Source organism: Betta splendens, chromosome 4 (genome assembly GCF_900634795.4).
Source record: "Betta splendens chromosome 4, fBetSpl5.4, whole genome shotgun sequence".
NCBI classification, from domain to species: domain Eukaryota; kingdom Metazoa; phylum Chordata; class Actinopteri; order Anabantiformes; family Osphronemidae; genus Betta; species Betta splendens.
The window spans coordinates 1,700,936-1,726,457 of record NC_040884.2 but is presented as its reverse complement, the minus strand read 5'-3'; the positions used below and the strand labels follow the sequence as shown (position 1 = coordinate 1,726,457).

Sequence of the window (25,522 nt, the reverse complement as noted above, 5' to 3'; positions counted from 1 at the left end):
ATCACTCAAGAAGCCACAGATGCTTCTGTCACAGGAAGACGAAGAAGAAAAACACTTATGCTGAAAACCACTGTTTACTGTTTTCATCAGACTGAACCTGGTCCCCAACAAAACAGACAACAGCAAGAGATTCAGATCTGATGTCACTGATCAATAAACCAAGGAATTCAAACATACACAAAAACTACACAGAAGCGCTGTGACTTGAATATCTGCGTTTAAGAACAGACTTCTTTTGGTACAACATCTCACTTCATGTTTACTACACCACACTAGACACCGCGTTCATCATAGAGCTTGTTCAGCCTGGTTCGCTCCACAGACCTGCTGAGCCTCATCCAGGTGAGGTCACCTGGAAGCTTCTGCTGCGATAAAGAGCTGGATGACGTCATAGCATTGGAGCCCCAAGGGCTCAGAGCTACAGACGAGGTTCACTGAGTGCTGAGGGATGAACTAAAACCTTGGTCTTTTCATAATTGAGCGCTAATTTCAAGAAACCACAAACACCTGAAAACATCTGCAGTGACTAACGGTTTCCTCAACCATTCAGCTGATAGAGAAACTCAACACTTTTTCCATTTGTTTTCAGTGGAGCTTAAAAGACAGCGTGGCTTTGAAGGTGTGTGAAAAAAAAAGTTACTTGACTTTCCTCTAACGAAGACGGCGGTTCCTTGGACGACACGGTTTGAGAGCAAAGTCTGACATGAGGGCGATTTCATAAAATCAGTATCAATTGAGTCCTCAAATGTCTTTACATTCACGGGTGTCCAGACGCAGTTACAGGAGCAGAATCGGCCGAGAGGGAGCGCGTCACACAGACCTCAACGTTTAACCAGATCAGTTCATCCGTTTGGACACACAATCACATTCACAACCGGCTTCACCCCCAGCGCTGACACCTGGGACTTACACTGAGGGGAGGGCTGTGTTTGTCCGGGAGAGCGGTGGAACCTTCTAACGGACCCTCCGTGAACGTGCCTCCTGTCAGAGCCTTTGCTTGTTTTTCAGCTCTTGTGGTTTTAACTCCTGAATGGAACAGAGCTCGAATAAAAACTCCCCCATCACCTCTCCAGTTACTGTAAACACTGACTGGTAGCGAAGGCACAAGGTTCTGGGCTTTGATCTTATTTTGTGAATGAATCCGTGGGAGGGCAGAGAGCTAAGTTTAGCACACAGAGAATCAAAACATCTCCTGCCTGCTCTGCTTGACTTTCCCCTACATGCAGATGGGAAACCAAGACTGAAAAAAGTGGTGCATGAATGAGACACCAGGACGTTGTAACCAGAAGTTAACGTTCTGTTCAGGTGTGGCTTCTACGCTGAGAAACCAGTTTTAATGGGTCAACTGCAGCTGCAAAACCAGAGCACGGTGTGTCCTCAGCTAACTGCTGGCGTGGGTCGACCCACCACCACCAGAACTACACCCAGACGCCTCCAGAGGCCGGGTAACGGCCCTGCTCACGCCCTGCTCACGCCCTGCCAGCCGCTCCTCACAGAGCGAGACGGGGCAGAGCTGCTGCTCCAGAGATGAGTGGACCAAGCCGCCGCTTCAAACAGCAAGTGAGCCAAGACGAGAGGGGACGCGTCTCAGATGTGTCAGGGCTGGAAACAAAAAGAGAACAAGGTCCCCAACAGCTCTCAGCTCAGCAGCTTCACATTCAATGGTTTCCATGTTGATCAGCAGATGGACATGGATTCCTGTTAAATATATTTTTCTATGCAAAGATGAAATCGCCACAGCCCAGATTCTTCTGCTGCAAAATCCAATACTAATGTTTTATGATGCTGTCCATTTCTATGGTTATGGATTACCCTCTGGCCATTTCCTGTCTGTCAGCGTCACTTAGGTAAGCTGGATCGGTCTGGAGAGACAATCATGGATGAGAACGGGAAGCTCAGACTCCTACAGGTGACCGTCCACTGTGAGAAAGGCTCAGCAACAAACTAGAGCTCAAACGCCGAATGTAACCACCTCAGGTTCACCTCTTTCCACTTTACACGTTCGTTCAGGACATTCTTCGCGTTGTGTGGACCCTTTTGAAAAGTGTGAGCAGTGACGGATCCATTTGCACACACTCGGTTGGGGACGTGAGTGGCCATAGGTGATTTGCATAACCAACAGAACTGGGACTGTCCTACAGAGTAACAATGAAATCAACTCATTTAGTGTCTAGATTAGATGAACAGACATTTATGATCATCTAGCGAAGCAGAAATTGAAAGTGACACTCAAAAAAAGGGATGAGTAAACAATAGAGTGATAACTGACAAGATAAGTGCAGTTAAAATTCATTAAATGATTCCACGTGGATGATAAAACGAAGGGGGTGCAGCTTCATGTCAGCGGGAGCCGTTCATCTCTTGACAGGCTGGACGGACGAGGGCTGGAAGCAGGTGAGCTGGAGCTGCATGCTGCTCTTAAACTTGTTCAGCAGCTCCTCCAGTAACCTGGAGGAAGAGATAACATGCATTAATCTGTTAATCACTTAAAAGGTCACGGCCCCCCTGCTCCTGCACGACACTCACTTCTTGTCAGCGCCGCTCTGCAGCTGAGGCAGCGCGTCCAAGGCCAGTTTGAAGCTGGCGCTGCAACGAGACAGGCTTTTATTGACAGGACCCAGCAGAGAGTTCAGTTTAGAGCCAGTCCATAGATGCATCCACGCTCACCAACACATGCACGCGTACACACACCGCACGAAGTACACACAGCAGAACCAGATTACTTTCATTTCCTCTCCAGAACCCACCAAGTAACACAAACAGGGATTGTAGCGAGGGATGTGCGACTGCTAAGATTTATGTCTGACATTGGGCCATAAATCACTGGGCGCACACACAGCACCCGCTCCCATCTGGGCCACTGGGGCAACACCTACTTGCTCTCCGTGTTCAGGTACGTGGCTACGGCGTCTCTCAGAGCGCAGAGTTCAAGTCGAGCCTGAGGACAAGGGGGGGGGGGGGTACAAAGAGCTGAGAGCTGGAGAAATGATACGAGCAGCTACAACGATCAGCAGTTAGTGGCACGAACTGAAATGTGACATTATCAAAACCACAGGAAAATCCCCGAGCAGCCGAGGACTTATTAGTCAGGGTCTTATTATGAGTGAGTGACGGTGGCTGTGCACATGTGAACGTACCTGCAGAGCTCCGTTTCTGCTGAAGGACGACACGCACTGCATAAGACGACACATCTCGTCTGCAACCGACTCAACGATTTTTGACAAAACACGAGGCACCAGATCCTTAGAGACCGTGAAGACCTGGCACAGAAACACAGGTGAGGACACGCTCAAAGAAGCAGAGAAGCGTGTGCAGCAGAGGCCTCGGCCGCTACCTCAGCGTGGACCGTGATGACGTTCACCAGAGCCTCCTTCAGGTAGTTTCTTACACCTGAGGAGGGAAAATGCACAGCGTTTATCAGGACCTAACAGGTACATGAATGTTTTACACAGCGGTGGTTGGAGGAAAGTGAACGAGCCGCGTCCTTACACGAGGATGAACCAGCAGCGAGCCGGAGCCCAGCTGGAACCTGCTGAACCTCCTAGGGCGGTGCAGGTTCTAATACGTGACAGATCCTCAGCACCAACAGGTCTTAGTGGTTGGAGCTCTGCATGACCAGCTTTATTAAACGTGGTGGTTCACGTCCACGGCCTTGGTGACTGATGCACATGATCAACAACCGAACCAGAGTCATTTAGTCTTTAACACGACTAAGGCCCATTAGTCATTTTGATTAATAAGTGTTGGTTACCTGACTCTACAGATTATTAAACTTTACCCAGAAACAAAACAACATGAAGGACTGTGCTGGAAATACAGATATGACCTATTTGATAGTAAGCGACTGGAGGACACGCAGGCCACCGCGAATGCTCTTCCTGGAAGTTCAAATATAACATTCTGTAAACCCAACAGTGAAACAACACACTGAAAGTACTGAAACTGGAGTTTTAATTTCTTGCAGCACCCACACGTTAACATGTGTCCCACACAGAAAGTGCAACAAGTGAAAGTATCATATCCTAGAACTGCGGTCTAGTGTCCATACGGTTCCTCTTTCACACGCAGCCAACACACACAAGCTCTCACTGGCAGGAACAGACTGGAGCAAAGCAGCTTTCGATCAATGCTGCCTTTTGTACGCGTGTAAAAAGCTCCCGGCCATCTGAAAACTCACTGAATGTCACACACGGTGACGAGTTGCTTCACATCCTGTGCTAAGGTAAACCACATATACGCATTTAGGTTTCACCTGGGTTTGGGGAGCATCTGGTGAGCGCAGAGTCAGAGTCGACATGGCTGCACACCCACAGTTAAAGAAGCTGTGAGGGGGCCAATAGGATGATCAGAGCCGTGTTTACAGTAATCCATCAACGGGCTGCACCTCACACATGACACATGGGAACCACAACAACGCTCTCGCTTATGACACTACTGGCTCGGTTGGTGGTTGCAGCGGCTCATTCCCCCCTTTGTCCTGAACTGACATCAAACTGTGACAATGAAGTGTAAACTGCTGTAACAAACCTGTGGGGGTCTGGCAGTCTCTCCAGTCAAAGTAGCCAGCGTAGATGCCGGGTTCCAGGGAGCCTGCGATCGGATCGGCCCGTCGCTCGATGTAGGCGTCAAACAGCTTCCTGTCTAGCTCCCGTACAGCATCTACGCTGACCTGGTGGGTCAGAACACACCACGTTAGGACCAGATACACCACCATCCATCATACGATGCACAAATCCGCAGTTAATAGCAAAACATGGGAATTCTTTGTGCAGAAACACGTAGCAATGCAAAGTCCTTGAAGACACAACTGCAACGTTAGCGGTCTTCATGTTGCTAAAAATGATAAACACATAAAAATGACAAACACAATGAGATGCTCACATGTCCCTAATTAAACCAACGTGTGCAGCAGCGGAGCATGAGCCGCCCTGTGCATCAGCTTGGGGTCTTTGCAGAGCAGCCCAAGCTCAGGGATGTCGGTTGGCTCCCGATTCAAACATCAGCAGGTGAAGGGTCTGAACTCTTCAGAAACACCTTAATTCATTAATAAGCTTAAGTTAAGACCTCTTCTGTTTGATTCATCACTGAGAAAAAACCCAGGAGGAAGGGCCTCCAGACGCACACACACCAAACACGAACTGAAGTGTTTTCATTTGTTTCAATCGATTCACTTTTTTAGTCATATACAATGTTACAGAACAGATTCACTTACTGTGTATTTTCATAACCTGTGTTTGCACTTGACAGTTGTTGACATAGATGATGTGAATGCCCTGATCTGAACTCTCTGTAAGTGTAACATCTTAGGACCAGTCCAATTTAATCGTGTATTTTCTTTTGTGCTGCTTCAAACTTGTGGAAATGTTGACTTTGCACATTTTGCTGGCTTTAAAACAATGTAGTGTTAACGTAAAGAGGCTTCTGTAAAAACGGCATATGAATGATGGGGATTTCTTATTTATTAGTCATGTTCATGACAACGTTAATATCTGTATATTCAGTCTCAAACTGTTGCTTTGGAAATATTACTGAAACAGCAGAAACACTCTAAATCGATCTTTCAGAGAAAATGTTCATGTGTTTTTACAGGAAAAGCAACCGAACACTTCTTTGCTTTGTGATTCAGACGTTAGTCATTGTGTGTCAAGAGAAGAAAGGATTTCAATATGTAACTGAGAAATTGACCTTTTGTTTTTTTCAGAGACGAGTCATCTGTGCCCACAAGAGGTTAAGGGACATTGGTCACAACACACTTCTCATCAACTGTCTGACACAGATGTGAGTGTAGTTTCCTCCATCTACAGAGCTGCAGATGAGATGAGCAGTGGACTTCAATACTGACTCGAGTGATCTTCTCTGTCCCGGTGAAGCCGTGTTTCTCGAAATGATCAGCCAGGTTCAGGAAGGTGCGTCTCTCCAGGTAATGGCAGTTACTGAGGATGATCAGCAGACGCTGCTCCTACATGGACACAGGAGAAGAACATCAGCCCAGTGATGTGTGAGTGTGGGGGTTCACAGAATGGGAAACATGAATCAAGAAACGGCAACCCCCGAGCGTGAGCACACAAACACTGAGGGGGGTGGTGACAAAATGGTTAACCTACATTCAGACGACCACGTCACCGGCACAGACTACTTTCTTACACTTTGCCCAATGAAGTGCTCACTGGCAGATGTAGCGAAAGCTGACAGCACGCAGCAGAAACCAGTCTGTAAGAGTTGCTGTCTGTATGATGAGCGGCGCCGGTCAGCTGCACTCGCTCGTATTTTGCTGCCTCACCCCTGCTTCTCATTTGGGTGTGGGGAAACCCCGTCTGCACCTTGCTCCATTTCTCTTTACCAGAAGCAGCAGACACCCTGCTCTTCCTCCTCCTCATCCTCCTCTCACCCCACACTCACCCCCCTCACCAACATGTCAAACAAGTTACAGGAAATGAGGACGTATCTGCTTCTTGTCCACAACCAGGAAACTGCCTGATAACATTTTGTGGTTTGAATGAGAAGCATGTCTAGTGTGAAGGAGAGAGCCCACGCTTCAGTGACAGTGGTAGTCACCAGATGTGGCATTTCAGGTGTAATAACCAAGAAAACAATAAAAACACCAGCTTACAGATGTTGGAGTGAAGCTCTCCTGAACACTGGTAAAATGATCAGGAGAAGACACGTCCGCTGCCAGGCTGCTGCAAAACAACGTTAAATATGTAGCTTAAATCCAACAGGTAATAAACATTTAGTCTTCACAGAAATCCCCCAGAAACTTACTGAGCTGTGTCGGTTTGTCCATCTTTCTTGGCACTCAGCTCCTCCAGGCAGTTGATGAAAACCTGTGTAACACATGGAGCCACAGCTTGTGAATGTAACGCAGCATCGTGTGGTGTTCATGGTGTGTTGAATTATTACTTCTAGGTCTTTGTGCCTTGAGGGATGTTTTTGCTCCTGTGTAACACGTATGGCTCAATTCGCGTCTCCACATGAATGGCTGCTCTCGTCTGTCTCCATATTCTACAGCACATCGCCTTCACTAGGTTTGGATCTCTTACCTTCATGATGCTCACACTCATCTCTGCAGCCTGATCCTGGACCTGCTCCAACAGTAACACCTGAAGAAAACGATCAAGAGTTCTCTCTATTAATGTGCAGTGCTCTGAGTTCACTTTGCTACAACAGGCATTTGATGTTCAATAGCCGTGACTTCGTTAACATCCTGTAATTACACTGGAGCGATTCTTACGTTAATCTCTCCTGTTTTAATTTCCAGCGGCTCTTTGAGTGACTGTAGCATCATCATCATACACTGCTCAAACCGTGATGGCTGCAAGTAAAGAACAGCAATGACAAACACTCCCAACGTTTTCTGCCAACAGTAAGAGAAGCACTGTCTGATACAAAGGCAGGTCCTCACCAGGCAGGTGATGCCCTCATTGTCAACCACCCAGTCCTCTTTTTCAGCAAGCCTTTTGACATCTGACAACATAGAAAGCAAAGAAATCGAAAGGGCTTTGCCTGTAACTGTACCAATAACAGTGAACTTCAAAACACTGTCTACGTGTGAACTGCAGTCACTTTCATAAAAGGCCATTACAATGAAAATATAAACATAATAGTTTCTGAGGGTAAACCACAACGTGATATAAAATCAGACTCTTTCTGCCCAGACCACAATGTGAGCGTGTTTGTGGGGGAACGTTAAGTGAAAACTAGTCACTCTTCTCAAAATGACCATGTCTAACCACTGAAAGTAAACATGTCTGGTTTTAGTCTCATAACACTTTCTCCATTAGTACCTTAGCTACAGTATATGAGGTAAAGGTGACACTGACCAATATTCAAAGAACAAACATGCTTTCATTGTGATCTGTGAAAATCCACTGGAAGTCATAAACCCTGTGTGTTAATGAGACTATTCTTAGACAAGTGTCCTCAGCAACGGGAAAGTGGGAAATCTGGAAAAGGCCTTAGAGTCAAAGTCAAGCTATGTTCCATTATGTCTCATGATAATTACTGCTGCATAGTGTTTTTCAATGTTACTGTAATATGGGAGAACTACTGTACATATATCATTTGAACTAACAGGAAATGACACACATGCAGGCACAACAGACACGATTGTGGAATGCATTCCTGTGTATGGACACATCCATTCATCCGACTTCTCTCTCACCTTCTGTAGTGTGCAGCAAAGTTATCATGAGGCAATGAACTCTCAGCTCCAGCAACAGATCCTGGATCACCTGCAGCAAATCATTTGGGATTTCCAAAGCTGACAGAGCCTCATGACAAGCCCTACAGGGGACGAGAGAGAGAAAGGGAGAGGTCACCATTCTGTAATGATGAATTATCAAAGCAATACAAAATGATAGAACTGAGCAGTCGGACCGGACAGTGTGTATGATCTGCGTGTGCCAGGCTCCAGTCAGCTCTGCCTTGCTCTCCCAGCCTCCATAAAAACTCAGCTCCTGCTGTGGCAGCGTCGTGGGGAGGATGGCCCCACGAATAAGCCTCACGAGGCGATTGGTCAGCTCCTCAATCATTTTCTGTAGCCAGTGAAGCCAACATTCATATACAATCATCCATAAACAAATGTAGTGTAAATGTTTAGTGGATAGAGGACAGTCCTATTTGACCTTAAAGTCATTCTGCCTCTGCCTGGCATTCTTCTTGGATTTCTCGACTTGTCCAGATTTCTCTCCGGTCTGCAAGGCATAAAAGAAACGGCTGATAAGATTTAAAACAAGTCAAAAATCTAAAAAGTGGATGAAGAACTAAAGGGTGAATTATGTGAACTGAGTCAAAAAGAAGAAATCACAATCCCTAAAAAGGTTGGGATGGGGTCAAAGTTAAAAGTTAGATAAAAAAAAAATAAAGATTTAAATACTTATTAAAGATCATGTGATAACGTAGGACTAGCGTCACTGTCCGGAGTTTGTGTGGGACACATGTTTAGTAAGTTCTCTGTGGGGCAAATCAGTTCATCACTATGTCAAAGTGGGCAATTGTAATAAATTAGGAAAAAAAAAATCCTTCCTAGAGGTTTTATAACATTGTTTCACTAGACAACACCAATCTCTTGTGTTTAGACTCACGATGAGGAAAAAAAACCCTGCCTCTTGGTTCACTCTGAGAAACACGAGTGAAAACCAATTCACTTCCATTTTACTTAGAATGAGACGTGAAGTCAGGCAAAAAATGGAATATTTCATTGACAGTGTGTGACGTATTCGTCTGGGGGCATTGCGGCCTGCTTAGGTATTTACCTCACTAAAGAGACTCCCATTAACATAAGAGATCCAAAGCTTCCAGAAGTTTGGCAGCTGGCCGATCACCACATCTGACAGCTTCTCCACAAACTGCACCTGTTGAGGCGTTTCAAAGTGCCAGGCTGGAACAAAGACACACGCATCGCATCAGGTTCTGCAGCCCGTGTGTGACAGCACGCGTCGGGGTGGTTCAGTCATTCAAAGCACTGAATTCCTGGCACAGTGGGTTCCAGTTGTCAGCACCGTTACCGTACAAGCTGCTGCGCACAGAGTCACCACAATTCCTTTATGCTCTTACACTGTGATTCCCCTAAACAGCATAGGCTGCAAAACAGCCACATAAACAAACAAAGGCTGAATTGGAGCCTGGCTCAGACAGGGAAACCCCTCTCAAACACCAGGCACGTGGGAGCGACCGTACTCACTGCTGGGCCGCGGCGTTCGCAGGCTGCCCCCCCTCTTCAGTGACGCAGTGTGGCCGAGCCTGCCGAGGGCCAACATACGGGTATCCCCCTCCAGGTCCAAAGCTCCGACGCCCACTGTCAGACACAGTGAAAGGACAGGAGAACAAGATGAGAAACGAATTGAGGGAGAAGAACAACAGGCTGGAGGTATCAAATAAGTCATTTCATACATCCACATTCCTCAATAAGCCCAGCAGGCTTTCACACCAAACAATCCTTCCTGCCTCTCTTTATTTGTGTTCTGATCCATCTTTGCCCGGGCCCACAGCTCAAAGAATGTCCCGTGGGCTCTGCTAGCGCTGGGGTGAAGCGGGTTTGCATGAGCCACACTGGCCTCCAGTTCAGTCTGGAAAAGCACCAGAGCTCCACTAGATGGCGATGGGGAGCTGTGCTGCCGGAGCTCAATCGCTCCAGTCGCAGAAAAAGAGAAAACAGTGGGTCCGTGAGATAACTTCAGGATGAGCAAAGAAAGTTAACAAACCTGAATGAAAGTGAAACACTGTAGTACAGAAGGTTGGGTCCGTCTCAATGAAAATGAAACGGGTTTGTGCGAAGCTGCAATACGCCTACGGTCATTTGTCTGAACGAAGGGAGACGGACGGCCACATTTCCAAAACATAGGTCTGACACAGAGAGCAGTGAGTCACAGGCGGCACGCCGCGTATGAGCAGCCGCAGAGAAATCCCCATCAGAGGAGCGAGCGGCGGCCGAGCGCACGGCGCAGTCATCCAGCCCAGAACATGGAAGGAACGTCTCACTCCACTCAGACGACCTGTAAACACACGCCGTGCATGCGAACGCTCGCACATGTGCACAAAGCCCCAGCTCTGCAGTAACGTGTGCTGAGCCCCTGTTGATACAGGTGTCAGACGAGCCCCGGACCCCACAGAACCACAGAACCGGCGCGTCGTGTGTTCGGTCTGTGAGTCCTGCTGCTGTTTTGCTCGTTTTTTTTGCCAAAGGTTGACGGTTGGCTGTAGGTGTGTGTGTGTGTGTGTGTAGCATTAAAGACTCCTGCTCACTTCCTCATCTTGTCTGAGTTCCTGTTCCCTGAGAGGTCACTGACCCCGACCACGCACACACTTCACCAATCCTGCTTTAAATATAGTCAATCGCTCAAACTGAAACCATCCCAGACACTTTCAGGTTTTCACACTTGTTGCTGTTAAGTGTTGCAAACTTAACGTGTTTTGAGGTAAAGTTTGTCCCTGGTTTGAAAAGTTGAGAAAAACCAACTTTCTACAAGTAAAACATGTTTTAATGTATTGTTACATTTCGAGACTTTTGTAAGTAAACAGACTATAACTGGAGTTCTTGGATAAACAGCCTGAGCCCAAACACTGAACAGATATTTAATTAACATACTAAGTGCAGTGTGTAATAACGAACAAGCTGCAGTGGTACAGTACCAACTGAGCCTGAAATCACATCCGCATGTTCCCACTCAGATTCAGCAACAGATTCACTCTAATTCTCCACCAGTGAACCTATTTTCTGTGAAAGAATTTGCTACTAATTGTATTGACATTGGCAAAATAATCCCTGTTCAGGAAATAAGAATAGTACAGTTTATAATTCAACTGGTCAGAGGCGAGTTGCAGCACCAGAGCATGATGGGAGAGTTTAAACATACGGAAGCAACTTGCATTGCTGTGCGCCGCCATGCTTCCTCCCTACGAAAACATAAAAACAGATTCAGCCTTTTGTTCCAACAGAGATGGATGGATCCATTTTACATTTAAAGTAATTTGTAGGGTAATTAATGCTACACCAGAAAAACCTCCGACCTCTTCTGAACTAGGAAACACAACAGACCGGGAAAATTGGTTAGCGCAGACAAGACCAATCCATCAGGGAAGAATAATCCGTGCCACGTGTGACGCTGACAACAGCATAGGAGACGGCTGCATGAGCAGCACGACGGTCAACGTGAGAGTGGGAGGAAGAGGAGGCTGCTGCTGGGGGATGCTGGTTACAGGAGGGGAGGGCAGCGGTGGGGCGAGTGCTGTAGATGTGGTTTTATGATGGTGGCCGTCCAGCGGCTGCCGGGGCGAAGGGATGCGTCAGGAGACATGGGTTTGTGCTTTAGTGAGAGGAAAACGGGGTGGAAGCAGAAGACAGAGACAAGTGTCTGTGGGAAACGGCCGGAGCAGAAATCAACGGAAAAACTAGGAATGGTGTGCTTCTTTGAGTGTTTATGCCTTTTCTCCTTGTGTACATGAAGACTCCCCTTGTCAGTAATCATGGTGATGGTTTGTTTGGAGACCTGGTGTACCCTGTGGAGCTTTTGGGCAGTAGCAGTGCTGCTTTGATGAGGTCATGTGTTGTTTGTACTTTGTGTGCTCTACAAAGGCTTCACAACAACACTGGGCTTTGGTGTAATTGTCACAGTTGGTACTAAGGGTCAAATTCTAAGCGATTTTCCTATACACAGTTAAGATAAAAGGACATTTATAAAACTGAATAAATGAGTCAATAAAGAGAAGTAAAATGAAAATTAATTGACGTTTTTCATTGGCTTGGTCAGAGGAGGTACGAAAATGCCCAAAACGGTGGATAAAAACACCAAACAGCTCCAGGTGAATGTAACACGCAAAGGAGGCTGTTGGACAACACACACGAGCACCTACAGCCACATGCGTGTTTGTTCCCTAACACACCAGCAATAAACGCCAGCCAACCAAGAAATGCTCCTATTTGTAAAAACCTGCTTTTGCAAACACTTTGTCCAGATGTAACTGTAAGTGGCTGGTTTTGCCCTGGTTTACAGGGTTTAATGGGAAACACTGAATATAAACAGGTTCATGTTTATGAGAACAACCTACAACCTATTTACATTTTCCCTGCAGGTGACCTGAGCTGTGTGTGACTGTCTCTGTGACGGAGGGTGTGACGCATGACTGAGGGAGCTGCATGAATCACACCATCTAGAATTCTAAATTTTTCTAAGAATTATATCTTCTAAACTTAACTAAGTAGTTGATGAATCGAAACACACTTTAAGCAACATGCGGCACATGAGGCCATAAAAGTTTCTGACCCGTCACTGTTTTAACTCATTTTCTATATAGTTTGCTTCTACATTTGGTTCTTTACAAACCATCATTTTTCAGATTTGCATGTGTTTTCTCCTCATTCTCTTGTACATGTTGTTCTGCTGATGAATGTGTGGCGTGAAAAGGGAACATCCCTGACATGATAACCATGATCTCATTAACTGTGATCTCTTCAGATCCATCAAGTCTGGGCCCCGGAAACCACTGTTACCCTTAACATTAGACATGTTTATGTTCCAGCTGCACTACGTGAAGGAGCCACCCACTCACAACGTATCTGTGTGGGTGCCTTTGTGTGAGTATGAGTGTAGGACTCTGTGTGTGTGTGTGTGTGTGTGTGTGTGTGTGTGTGTGTGTGTGTGTGTGTGTGTGTGTGTGTGTGTGTGTGTGTGTGTGTGTGTGTGTGTGTGTGGTGAATTGCTGTTCTTCCTGAGCGGACGGTTTCACATCCACATTTTTCTGCTGGCTGATTTAACAGAGGAACAGCTTAATTGGGGTTAATTGTTCCAATCCATCTGTGAAGCTGTGTGTGACTGAGAAAGAGTTTGTGTGCGCCATAACACGTCAAGCCCTGAAACCCAAATCCAAAGCCAACGCTCGCTCGCTTTCATCTTATTCATACATTCATGAAAAATAAACATGGGCCTCTAAGAAGCAGGGGAGGGCGGTGACGGAGAGTGGAATGCAGAGAGCTGGTACCGCGAAGAGGCAGCTGGCGCTCGCTCGCTCTCTCCTCAGCCACCTTTAGGCTCTTGTGACATCCACCAGGCGCCTGACTGGAATTGCTAAATAGGGGCTTAAGAATCGACTCAGACCTGTATGCGCTAGTGTACGTTATTCACCTCTCTGTCCACTGATGAACTCATCTCTGCAGTTGAGCATCAGCTGCAGGATCCATTTGTGCTGAGCGTCAATGCACTGCCACGCTGGGTCGCCTGGTGCATGCAGGTCAGACAGGTATCTACACGGCAGGATAACACAAACACAGGTTGGATGAATACGTAGACAAAAGGGAAACCCACACAAAAAGATTAGTTAGGTGACAAATAAGAAGCAGAAAAGTGTAGAATTTGTAAATTCAATTCTCTTCATTCAGAATTAAACTGATTACTGAAACTGAAAACCCTACAAGTAAAGTGCTGCTGGAGCGTGAAGGAGCAAAACTAATGAGAAACTGAAGATTCACATACTGTAATTTTGTAAAGTATAAATACATTCAATACAGGTCTGTTTGTATGTCTCATTTGTAATGAGTAATACATACATCCCCATATTTTAGTTCAACAAAACTAAACACAACCTGACTTTGGTGCCCCCTGGTGGAGGAACTGCATCCCTTTAAAAAGGGATATGAGAGGATAGATGAGGATGAATCGATTATCACACATTGGTTGAGCTTTAAATCAATAAATCAATAATCAAATTCAGTATCGCAACCTTTTTAACTTTAAATTGATTTTCCATGCACAAAAGCTTATCTATTGTGGGTTGATTTCAATATGTAATATATAATACAGATTTAATGAAAATTTTAAAATCCTAATACTATTGTGAAGTATCTTTATGTGAAAATTTTAAAATCCTAATCCTATTGTGAAGTATCTTTATGTGAAGTAACAAGTAAACCTGTCAGATGGACAAAATGTACAAATAGGAATGGAAGACGCCTTCAATGTCTTTATCCATGCATCCTTCTCCACCATGACCGACCCTCTCCAAGTAATACAGAAGGTCCAGGGTCTCAAGATGACTTACTTACTGTGGTCTCCATCTAATGTCATCCAGTAAGCAGTTGCTCATTAGGTGGCATCTTTCAAAGGTTAGAGCAAGAGTCTCGTGGACACACATTTAGTATAAACAGGAGCTGAGTGGGTGTTCACAACCGTGCCTAATGCAGCAGGATGAAAGATGTTGCCATGTGGCTGAGAGCGAGTCTCTGATCCTGACAGGTTGGTCTCAACAAAAATAAATCGGGAAAGACCACAAGTATGAATGAACAGATGGATAAAGAAAAAAAACGAAATAAATTAAAAGGGAAAAACAGGAATAGGAGAGTGGGACAACCGAGAAAAGTGAGATGAAGACAGAAGACAGTGGACTGACTGATGACACAGACAGACCTCAAAGACAAAGATATGACAAGTTATGACTCATCTGATGACTACAGACTGCCGAGAGCCACATGACATGCAAAGATGAAATCATGCCTGACCTGATGTATCTCTTCTGGTCATGAAGTGTTGAAGGTGTCTGCAGCAGCTTCTCCAGTAAGAGACTCCTCAGGGCTGTGATCCTCGTCTCTACTTCAGCATAGACTACACAGAAAGGACCAACATTAACAATAACTCACTAAACTCTATCTTTACAAAAACTCATGAATTCATGAATGTATTATGAGATTTATACCTTTTTTGAAAACAGGGACCTCAGTACTGCCAAACAGGGATTTGGCCTTTTCATAGTCATTGATCACCACATCATAATCCCCCTGCAAAGACAGGTCAGTGGAGATGTAGGTCACATTTTTAACAGTCATTTTGAGTTTAGCTTCTAGCTCCACCCTCTGGATCAGATCCATCAAGTTTAAAATATCAATCGTGATCACAAAGAGCTGCGCTGGGCGTCAGTTTGTAAAGACTCTTAACGGGTTGGTCTTTAAACCAAACATGTTTCTGGCTTCGTTCAGGAAACAAAACGTTTTTAAATCAGTTGGCATATGATGTGAAGAGCGATATAATGAAGTAAAGTGAGTGGCTCTTCACATGGCAGTTGACACTAATGGCATAGAAATTTCTCATATGGGCTGTTAGGCTGGAGAATTGCTCTGGGTTTTATAATAAAGAATTACTCAGCCACATTACTTATAGTGCAAACATATTCCTCTATTCTAATTTTAAGAAAGATTGAGAAAACGACCACTCAGTGCTTTTTGGATTAAATCAGTAGCTGACATTTACATTTCCTAGAGCCTGAGCGTTGAAGGGGGCGTGTGCAGACTGGTGTGTAAACGCTACCTTTTGGATATTGCGTTCAATGTTGAGTGGCAGGTTGAAGAGAAACTTGAAACGCTGCAGGACGTTGAGAGCATTGCGTGTGGAGTCAGCTTTATCTTTCCTGCCCAGTACCTCCTGGAAGAGAGTATCTGCTGTCTCACTGGCTCCTACAGTAGGAGAGGGGCAGATGCAGCGGTGGGGGGGGGGTGAGAGGGAAAGGAGAAAATGAGAAACTGGGATACTACATAAATAAATGTTGATCCCACATTTCCCTTTTATTGCTAGCTGCGGTTTTTATCCTGCTTCGTATGATATTTGACAGAGAGGAGCAGACGTGGAGCCTAAGTTGTTAAGCAGAAAGTCACAACTATCCCTTTGTTGTCTAACTTGGTGGAACCTTTGCTAAGCTAACCGCTTCGTGGGTGGCCTCGGATGTGACTTCAAAGGAAAAAACCCAAGTTGTTCTAATCAAAACAAGGCCCCACCCCCAAATCAAAATCCCACAAGGGCCGAACACAGGAATATTTTTCAGTCACCATTCTAAGTTGTCATGCATCTAACGATCCCATTCTGGAACTGAGTGAGTTCTGCAGCATGGGCTCCGGGGGTGAACGCTGGTCTAAACCCATGAGGCTGTGGGGATGAAAGCTACGTCCGGTTAGAAGGTTTATTTACACTAGAACGCTGGAAAAAAACTGCTCATTGACCCTCCATTAGTGCAGCCACATTATCATGTATGAGATGAGAGGGAGAACCCAGAATCTGACGAGGGTGAGGAAGACACATGCAGGTGACGCACAGTTTACATGTCATTGATCAAGTCAGCGATAACCACTGAAAGCTGAGCTTTAGTAATAATTCACTTAAAAATGAAAAAAAGCAAGTAGAATTTGTTGTAGTTAGAATTCAAATGCACAAATTTTATCTAAATAATAATTCATGCAAACAAAAAAAAGTATTGTAAAAAGTAAGTATGTATGAAATCAAGTAAAAGTTGATTCTGATTCTGAAATAATCTTTTAACACAAGTCCAATACAAGTGCTGAACTGATTGATTGATTGATGCGTAAAGTGAAACCCAAAATAAGCTCAAAGAATGTGAGTAAAACTAAATGGTCCATATCTATGAATTAATGAGTGTAACCATCAAACACTTTCCACAAAAAATGTATTGAGATTTCAACTTTAACTTTAACTTAAAGAGAGACGTACGGTTAAGGATGTTTTCTAGCCGCTGGGTCATTGATCCCTCCACCCTTTCTGTGCCATCAGACTCCAGTTTCTGGTGGATCGCTGCAACACAAAACACAAAACAATATTAAATGATACAAACTAATGAATGCAGGTGGTAGGAGACGTGGAAAAGCACAAATAAATAAAGACTTCCCACATCCAGAGTCACCATGTGCGAAGCCCAGAAACAAATAAAACAGTAGAAAGGGCCTACTGCTGTGCCTGATGCGGTTCCTCACCTTCAGATGCTGCTATTGAACAAAACAAGGACCTGACTTGTACTGGATCAGTTCACCTAACCAAAGACCTTAACGGTCCAGTTTGACCTGCAGCTAATGTTAAACTAAAATATCGAAAAAATAACATTTTGGAGAGCAGCGCCTGAGGTCTTGTTCCAGATATGAGCAGGGGGGTCTCTGACGGGTTGGATAAATTAGCACGCACGAAGCTTCATGCGGGACAGAGAATTTCAGATGAGGGAGCGAGGGTGAAACCAGGGAAAGAGAATGAGTGCAGCGAGTGGTGTGGCTGCCCCAGTGAATAAATAAATGGTGTGCAGTAGTGGGCAACCGGGCGCTGAGAGCTGAACTGTGGGTTTATTGACAGAGTGGAGGAGAGAGGGGGAGACATTTAGGGAAGTACGTACATCTGGAGTGATTTAAATACGCAACAAAGAGACATCCCAAGAATGAAACTAAGAGTCAAAAGCATAAAAAACATCCTCTCATTTCTCCTCCATCAACCCTCAGCCTTTCCTCGATCCCAGTTGTTCCATTACAAATGCTGGCTGTTAGCAGAACGTAGGGACAGCAGAGGGAGAAGGCAGAGGGAAGGGGGAGAGCTCTGTAAATAAATATGTGGGTCCATTTTGACAGACAGAAGCCTCCAGGCAGAGGCCGAGGTATTCCTAAAACATGCTGGTGCCTAATCAGTACGGACGTCATTGGCCCCTTTGTGGACCTCTCCACAAGCAGAAAATACCGGCCAGATGTAGAACAGGACAAAAGCACGTAGATGTGGATGTGCACAAGACTGATAGGAGCGACACGCAGGAAGAGCAAGATGCAAACACACACTGCAGGTCTGCTTCACATCTCCACCCACCCCACACCCCGTTGCCAGCTGTGTGTCCTCTGCATGTGTCACACATTGAAGGGCCAGTGACGTCACAGTTAACCTAAACATCAGGCCAGGGTCCGGATAAAACACACCACTGAGACCTGAGGAAGAGCTGCAGCTCCTGCTTCACTTCCTGAAACCACTGAGGGAAGGGAATAAAAATACAGCGTCCCTGGATTCTAAAGCTGGAGATGTTTTGACTCCTGTCGGGGCCGGGGGCTCAGGGAATAGACCCTGGGAATCTGGCATTTTTGGAAGACGGTAGCCGTTCTGTTTCCTGCATCACTGGGAGACTTCCTCTTCACAAAACAATGAAAAACCTCTAATTTCTGCATTTTAGTAGAAAAAAACATACACTCCCAGAGACTCGGTCACTCAGTTGGCATGTTTCTGTCTCTGTGACTGAGGCTTCGTGACTAAACAGTCACCCTTTCTGTACCGTCCATGTCGTTCACCACTTTGGTTGGTTTAGATGGATTGTTTATGGAACCATTTGTTTACTGCACGTCTGCATGAGATTTCTACAACTTTGTTCACCAGAAAACCGGAAAAAAAACTGCGCTATGCAATTAAAATGACCTAAGTACATGAGCTAATAAAATCCTGTGGTCATGGTATCAACAAACAACTAGTCATTTTTCTAAATTTAAATCCAATTAGAATCATTTTTATAATATTATTCAAAGACAAGTACATCTATGGAAATTTGATGGGGCTACACAACTTAATCATACATTACTCATTTGAAGCTTTAAGAAAATACACCTCAGTCTAGAACCCTGCCAGCAGCTTGCAGACTAACCCACATAGCTCTCTAATTAGGAAGAGTTGAGGTTTGCAGATGCAAATGTCTAAACTTTGTGCTGTGGAACAGATTTTATAGATCATTAAAAAAAGAGACATGAGATATTGTTTTGCCTGTTACTGTTGAAGATGATTAAGAGTCAATTAATAAGGACATGAAACCCTAGCGATCAAGTCATAGTCCTGCTATTTGCTGCAAATATTTTTTTCTGGCTCATTTTTTTTCCCGAGGTTGGCTTCTCCTCCTTTCCTGTTTCCACCTTGCCAGCAGCAGTGCGATGCATTAAAAACTCCATCCTTCTATTAAAGTCATCAGGAAATCTCACATGCAAGCACAACTGAAAATAAACACGAGAGAAGACAGAAATGTCTTGATGGTGATTGAGAGGGCTGGAAGTACTAGTACGGAGAACACCGAGCACCTTGTTCACTTCTTTTTTCACAGCTAATTTCTTTTAAATTGTCACAGCTAGACCCCAGGTGAGGTTTATTTGGACCAACTCAGAACAACTGAGAGCTGCCAAACGCTGCTGAGAAACAAAGAAAGGATTCACAATTGCTCCGACAGCTGTGCTAACCAGGTCTGGCAGTGAGCTACTGCAGAGCTGTCTCGAGCTGTCTGGCTGCTAGGAGCTCTGGCTGGTAACGCTGGTTTGGCCGACCACCTCCAGTATACAGGATGCCTTCACCTCAACTATCTGGGCTAGCACTTAATTTTTTATCACTGAGAATCAAGTGCTGGGAAAAGACGTTGCAGAGCTGTCATGACTCATGGTGAGAAGACAGTTTAAAATGAACGTTTCAGTCATGGTGAGGTACCACACTGATCTGCATATGAGACATAATGAAATGTCTTCACATTGGGCAGTTGGTATGAGTACCCTTGAAATGTAGTGGCATATTTTAGCCAGAGTTAGTATCTACTTCGTTAATACTGTATAAAGCAGTAGTTCACTTAATATCTACTCCAAGTTTATCAGCCTGAAGTCAAGAATCAAGATGTGCTAGTCTCCTAGTCCAATGTCAGATAATTAAAGTTCAATTATTATAATTATTATTAAAAACAATACTGTTGATTCAGAAACAGTAGTATGTTGTAGTGACACACTATAGCGCTATAAGTACTATAGCACATGTTCAAGTGGACTAGCGAGACAGGTAAAAGTGTCTCGAATAAATTTCCCTGATTGTATTAAAATACCTAATAATTAAAATAACTATAACAGTAACTATAACATGTAAATCGGGGCTGTCTTTTAATGCATTTAGTCCAGTCCAGTGTGAATACTCAATATACTAAAGTGTAAGTATGCCCTCGGGTCACAGGTCACTTGAGTCCACCCATGCTGCACGGCTTCCTCCACCTCTGGAGACTGTACATTTCCCATTGGGGCAGCGGGCACACAGTAGGCACGCTCAGTCTGAACGTGAGAATGACCGTGCATTGTTCCTGTCGGTCATATTGGATCCGTTATCAGCACTATCAGTCCTAATACTCTGGGCCGCATTGTGTTGGGCTGCTTTGTTTATTTAGATTTAGCCACTAACAATGAAAACACTGCTTCTCTCCCAAATGGGGCACAAACATACGGAAAGCAATAATAATAATGATGGAGGCAGAAAAGTGTACGTATAAATAGTAAGGGGAAGTAACTGAGCGGCTATGGTGGGAGCAAAGGGTAAACAGACAAAAATATGAATGATGAAGCGAACAATTGATTGGAGCTACCTGGCAAAGCGACAGGAGTCGTGTTTGGTACCTTGAAATCTTTTTGGCATAACGTGATGCATGCGCTTGTACCTCCTCTAGCTCTAGAGACAGAGCCTGTGCCTAACAGGTGAGAAGTGATCTCGTTTTGATGAAGGATTCACTGTGTTGTGCTTGGCTGGGGTGACCGTGCTGTAAAATGGAGGGCTTCCACGCAGTGTCCAAATGAGAGGCTTTAATCAACCACTGCAAAGCCGCATGTGTGGGGAAAATGTTCGAGACACACACTTGCACACTTTCCAAAAAAATCAACAGTTCAACTCGGCAGAGATGAAGTGATGATTTGGAGCTTTGTGTGTTAACTGGAGACGGTTTGATGCAATTACATAGCACAGAAAAATGTGTTAATCCCTCTCACCTGCGAGAGCGTCCTGTGCCTCAAAGAATGTACTGAGGCCCCCTTTCACATAGGCCAGACTGCCCTCATTCTTCTTGGTAGCCTGCTTCTTAAGATTATTGGCTGCTATCTTAAGTTGCTCAAAACTGTGAAAACAAAACAAAACAAGACAAAAGGATGCTGTTACATTAGGCCAGCAGCTAATGATGCAATGTGTGAATTATTCATGTAATCATTTACAATATAAAATGTTAGAAAGTGCATGTTGTTTTCCCTGCTAGATACACACATCTGTGAGCCAGAGTGAGTGTGTGTCTGTGTGTCAGTGTCCTGAGTGAGGTTTCCTCAGCAGGAAGAAACAGTCACGCTGAGAGAGCCAAACAGAGGCCCCTGCTCAGGCTGGATCCTGGGGTCTGGGTTACTGGAAGGCTAACTGGGGGGAGAGAAGGCCAGGAGAGTCCAAAATAACTCTTCACTGCCCTGAAATGACAGCCATCTGGCCTCAGCAACCAGCCTCATCTACATACACTGTATCTGAGGAGGAACCAACTGGCCATGTGGACATTCAACCAAAGAACAAATTGACAATGTAGATGAATTTGTAGATTGTGTTTTTAGTACCTGTTTAGTCTAAGAAATGTCAGCATATTATTAAGACATGTCAGCTCATAGTTCTTCAGAACACTGGAACAGTCATTTGTTTGCTCTCCCTGTCTTTGTATTAGTGGTTAGGAGCCTTAGTGTTGTTCATTATAAAAAGGACCTACTTGGAGCCCGCATGGTTTTCGATGAGGTACCAGGTGGCAGAGAAGTTCTCACTGGTAAAGTCTCCACTCATTCCTGGAAAAATCTGCTCTATGTCCTTCTGTGGAATTTTGCCTCTGAAATAAAGAAAGAAAAAAGAAATGTGAGAACAAAAAAGGAAACAAAGAAGAACGTTGCTGTATGTAAAGACTCACAGGATGTGAACGGTGGAGATATAATAGCTACTAATGAATGAAAGATTTGAATTCCAAAGTGAATGTGTGAGAATACTAAAATCCATGGTGGGCTCCTCTGAGAAGGGATGCCGAGCTAACGTTTTCCAGCAGGGGGCAGCGTGCAGTCAAGAAGTGACGGTGGAGAGAGCTTGGCGTGGGAAGTGCAGCGTGTGACGCCTGGATGCCCCTGGAGGACCCAGCACTCATTAGGGATGCTTGATCTCTACTAATGACCCGTGGTCTACACAAACCCCCCCACCACCAGCACCACCCACCCTGCAGTAACACACATACGTAGAAAGAGCAACACATGGACAGTACAGATTCAAGCCTGTAAAGATGCAGATCCATGTGTCAGCACAGGTTGTAATGCACACATGAAGACACTCCGTGACTGAACACTCCGTAGGATTTACAACCACATGAGATTTGTCTGAGTAGTTGAGAGTAGAAAGACAGACACATACTGTACACATTTAGTACAAGGTGGATAATACTGCATAAACCTGAAGTGTCAATAAAAATCCAAGGTATCCTGGGATTTTATTGGGAATTAAATTATTTTGACGATAAATTCAAATTTTAATTCACATTTTCACAATTTTTTGAGACATAAAGAAGAAAGAAAAAATACAGATTCATGCTTCAGTGACATGAAGCTGCTTCCTTCACACTGCAAGTTACACAAGCAATGCATCCTCCGAGTTCTTAACAACAGTCTCGTTTATTTATCATGTGTCGTACATTAATCTCGTATATTAAATCAACCTTCTATGAGACAGAGATGCTCGAATTCAAGTTATTATATGAAATATTTGAGCAATGTACTGTTCATGGGATGTGAGGGAACATCTGGTTTTGGTCCATAACAAACTGCACATTACATATGTAAACATTAATATTCAATATTACAAGGTTGAGTTGTTTATAGTTTTCATAAATGAAAATAAAAGTTTTAAAGAATTCTACATTTCAACGTAACAACAGTGTCACCTTAAATAGGCTGCTCACATTTCTCTATTCAGGCAGGTTTTATTATAATATATTTAGTTTAAAGAGAAATTCTTAGGTCTACCCTGTTATTTATTGATTGATGGACGTAATCTTCACATGTTAAATGTAAAGCAGACAAAGCATCTATTCTTTAGCGGCTTCATGTAACAGATTAACTCCACCGGTAGGACACAGATAGCACCTGGATGTTTAACCCTGGGAGTTGATGTTGCAGCCTGCTCATGGCCGTAAGCGGTCACTTGTCCCAGGCCCCTCTAAACCAAACAAACACTAAACCAGAAACGCCAGAATCTGACAACACAAACTATACATTACAAACGCTACTGCCAGGCGCGTGGGAGGCAGCGCTACCTTTCCCTCCCAGGCAGCAGAAATATATGCATTTAGCTCCCAGATCCCTTGCAACGGTTGTTTTCCCTGATCTACACACAATAATTCTGCTTCTCCTCCCTGCGTGCAGCGGTTAGACGCTCTTCAGCCATTGCTGTGTTGGCATAATATTTCAAATGCCTGCATATGGGAAGAGTTTGTTTCTGTTTAGGGATGTAAACCATGAGTCACTGACTAGAGAGCATGTGTTTATGGTGGTGTGATTGTGCTGAGGGATTTTGTATTTGAATGTTCTTGCCCCGTACTTGTCTATATCGATGCCAAGTGGATTGCTGGGTCGCAGGGAGAGGGGGGAGATGCCTTTGTTGCGGTCCGTCCTCATGTCGTAATAGTTCATCTCATCCACCCACACAGCAGACTGGTCCAGGATACCTGCAAAACAGGGCAGGACAGGACAGGCGACGATACACGTCACTGAGCTCTACAACACATTCCAGATGTGTGCTCACACACAGACATATACACATTTACTGCAGACTCAATACACGCAGAATCACTTAGGAAGTGTCAGCATTGTGAAGTTGCATTCAAAAGGAAAAATTAGAAAGAGATTTCAAACACGTTCACCAATATGACTACAGCTGCACAGCATAAAGAACTCTGCAGGTTTAATACAGCAAAAGAAGTTTAACCGTTATTTGGTTAAAAGTTATAAGTGTAATTATTAAAAGCTAATAGAAAATGTTATATAAATGTTGTATAACTAATATCTCAATCGGCCTCAGAATGGATTCATAAAACAGAAATAAATAACGGAGATAAGAGTACATTCTTATTGGTATAAAATAGTTTTATGGGTTTAAGTTTTCTCTATTTAAATATTTCAAAGTATGGACATCCACTGAGGTTTTTTTGTGTTTTAACATGAAAATTGTTCTTTCTTGTGAAACTAAAGCCTAAGGATTGGACAAAACAAACCATTTGAAGCCTCTTTACTGTGGGCTCTGTGAAATTTTGTAGACTCAACAAAAACTTTATCATTGAAAAAATAACAGTGTGTCACTTCATGAAAGTAACAAACATAGTTATTTTGTTCTCTTTCAGCCTTACCAATCCGCTCTGGTCTGAGCAGTTTGAATGAGACCGTGGAGGTGCCGAGGCCTCCAGACTTGGTGGTGACGATAATCTCTCCCTTGTCGTCTTTGGCAGGACCCACGCGGCACACTATCTTGCTGGCGGACATCCATTCGGCTGTCAGCAGGCAGTTATGGCCACAAATTGACAGACCTGACACGGAGGAGAAAGGTAAAGAGTGAAACGGGTGAAAGATATAGACACACCGTGACGGCACAAATAAACAAACCGTAGCACAGAGACACGCACAAAGGCAATCTGTAACAAGTACTGCCCACTCACACAGACTTGCTGCCTTTCAGCAAGTTTAGCCAAGCTGTCACCAGGGGTCAAAGTTCAAGTTGGGGGTCACCATGGGTGTGGGTGGCCGTGACCTTCCTTCCTATCACTCAGCTCCTTAAAGCTAGTGTGGGTCACTTCACTGCTAAGTGGCGCATTACTAGCACGCTGCATTTTCTACCCCAAAGTCTGTCATCCACCTTTTAAATCTTCTTGAAAACTATTAGGACACTAGAGAACAGACACAAGAATTACTTAGACACTTTCAACTGAGAAAATTCAGAAATCTTCATATGTCTATAATCATAGATATAAATGCATGAGAGGCCCGATCAACAAATAGCCCATAAAACTGTGAATAATATGCCCATTAGACTCCCATTTCCTGCATCTGTTCTCTACTGAGCACTTTGTTTGAACACATAAGCACTCACACACATTTGTGCATACCTAAACGTCTAACTGAAGCCCCAAGGGACATTCATGGTCAGAAATAGGCCACTATCACTGGCCAGAGCACAACTTGGAGCTTGGTGTAGAGCGGTTTACAAGTCCTAGGGTCTCTCACCACTTTCTCCACCTCAAATAAGTAAGTAGTGTGGAGGAGCAATTAGAGAATGTGACGGACAATTTCTGCACGTGAAAACTGGGAATATATGTAATACAATCAACATAGACATTGCATGGCTCTTGAAAAATAAAAAAAAAACTTCCAACAACAAAAACAATTACGCACTCAAAGTTTCTAGATTCA

The 25,522-nt window shown here is 44.4% G+C and overlaps 1 protein-coding gene across 4 annotated transcripts in view; it reads right to left on the bottom strand.

Annotated features, from left to right (window-relative positions):
• Nucleotides 1-200: 200 nt before the first annotated feature.
• Nucleotides 201-25,522, bottom strand: part of exoc2 (exocyst complex component 2) — a 32,936-nt gene continuing 7,614 nt past the window's right edge. For 3 of the 4 annotated variants that reach the window (XM_029149072.3, XM_029149071.3, XM_029149073.3), the window contains exons 3-28: nucleotides 24,466-24,642; nucleotides 23,661-23,787; nucleotides 21,799-21,912; nucleotides 21,053-21,177; nucleotides 16,983-17,063; nucleotides 15,792-15,937; nucleotides 15,184-15,265; nucleotides 14,990-15,092; nucleotides 13,620-13,738; nucleotides 9,683-9,796; nucleotides 9,255-9,379; nucleotides 8,625-8,693; nucleotides 8,377-8,534; nucleotides 8,162-8,283; nucleotides 7,403-7,464; nucleotides 7,232-7,312; nucleotides 7,041-7,100; nucleotides 6,763-6,824; nucleotides 6,611-6,680; nucleotides 5,843-5,959; nucleotides 4,528-4,669; nucleotides 3,335-3,390; nucleotides 3,138-3,260; nucleotides 2,877-2,938; nucleotides 2,527-2,586; nucleotides 201-2,448 (exon numbers count right to left, since the gene is read on the bottom strand). In XM_029149072.3, coding sequence (XP_029004905.1) covers nucleotides 2,355-2,448; nucleotides 2,527-2,586; nucleotides 2,877-2,938; nucleotides 3,138-3,260; nucleotides 3,335-3,390; nucleotides 4,528-4,669; nucleotides 5,843-5,959; nucleotides 6,611-6,680; nucleotides 6,763-6,824; nucleotides 7,041-7,100; nucleotides 7,232-7,312; nucleotides 7,403-7,464; nucleotides 8,162-8,283; nucleotides 8,377-8,534; nucleotides 8,625-8,693; nucleotides 9,255-9,379; nucleotides 9,683-9,796; nucleotides 13,620-13,738; nucleotides 14,990-15,092; nucleotides 15,184-15,265; nucleotides 15,792-15,937; nucleotides 16,983-17,063; nucleotides 21,053-21,177; nucleotides 21,799-21,912; nucleotides 23,661-23,787; nucleotides 24,466-24,642 — 2,651 coding nt within the window. In that variant the 3' untranslated portion in view covers nucleotides 201-2,354. The remainder of the gene's footprint in view (nucleotides 2,449-2,526; nucleotides 2,587-2,876; nucleotides 2,939-3,137; nucleotides 3,261-3,334; nucleotides 3,391-4,527; nucleotides 4,670-5,842; nucleotides 5,960-6,610; nucleotides 6,681-6,762; nucleotides 6,825-7,040; nucleotides 7,101-7,231; nucleotides 7,313-7,402; nucleotides 7,465-8,161; nucleotides 8,284-8,376; nucleotides 8,535-8,624; nucleotides 8,694-9,254; nucleotides 9,380-9,682; nucleotides 9,797-13,619; nucleotides 13,739-14,989; nucleotides 15,093-15,183; nucleotides 15,266-15,791; nucleotides 15,938-16,982; nucleotides 17,064-21,052; nucleotides 21,178-21,798; nucleotides 21,913-23,660; nucleotides 23,788-24,465; nucleotides 24,643-25,522) is intronic. The other variant, XM_029149074.3, reaches the window with a different exon arrangement.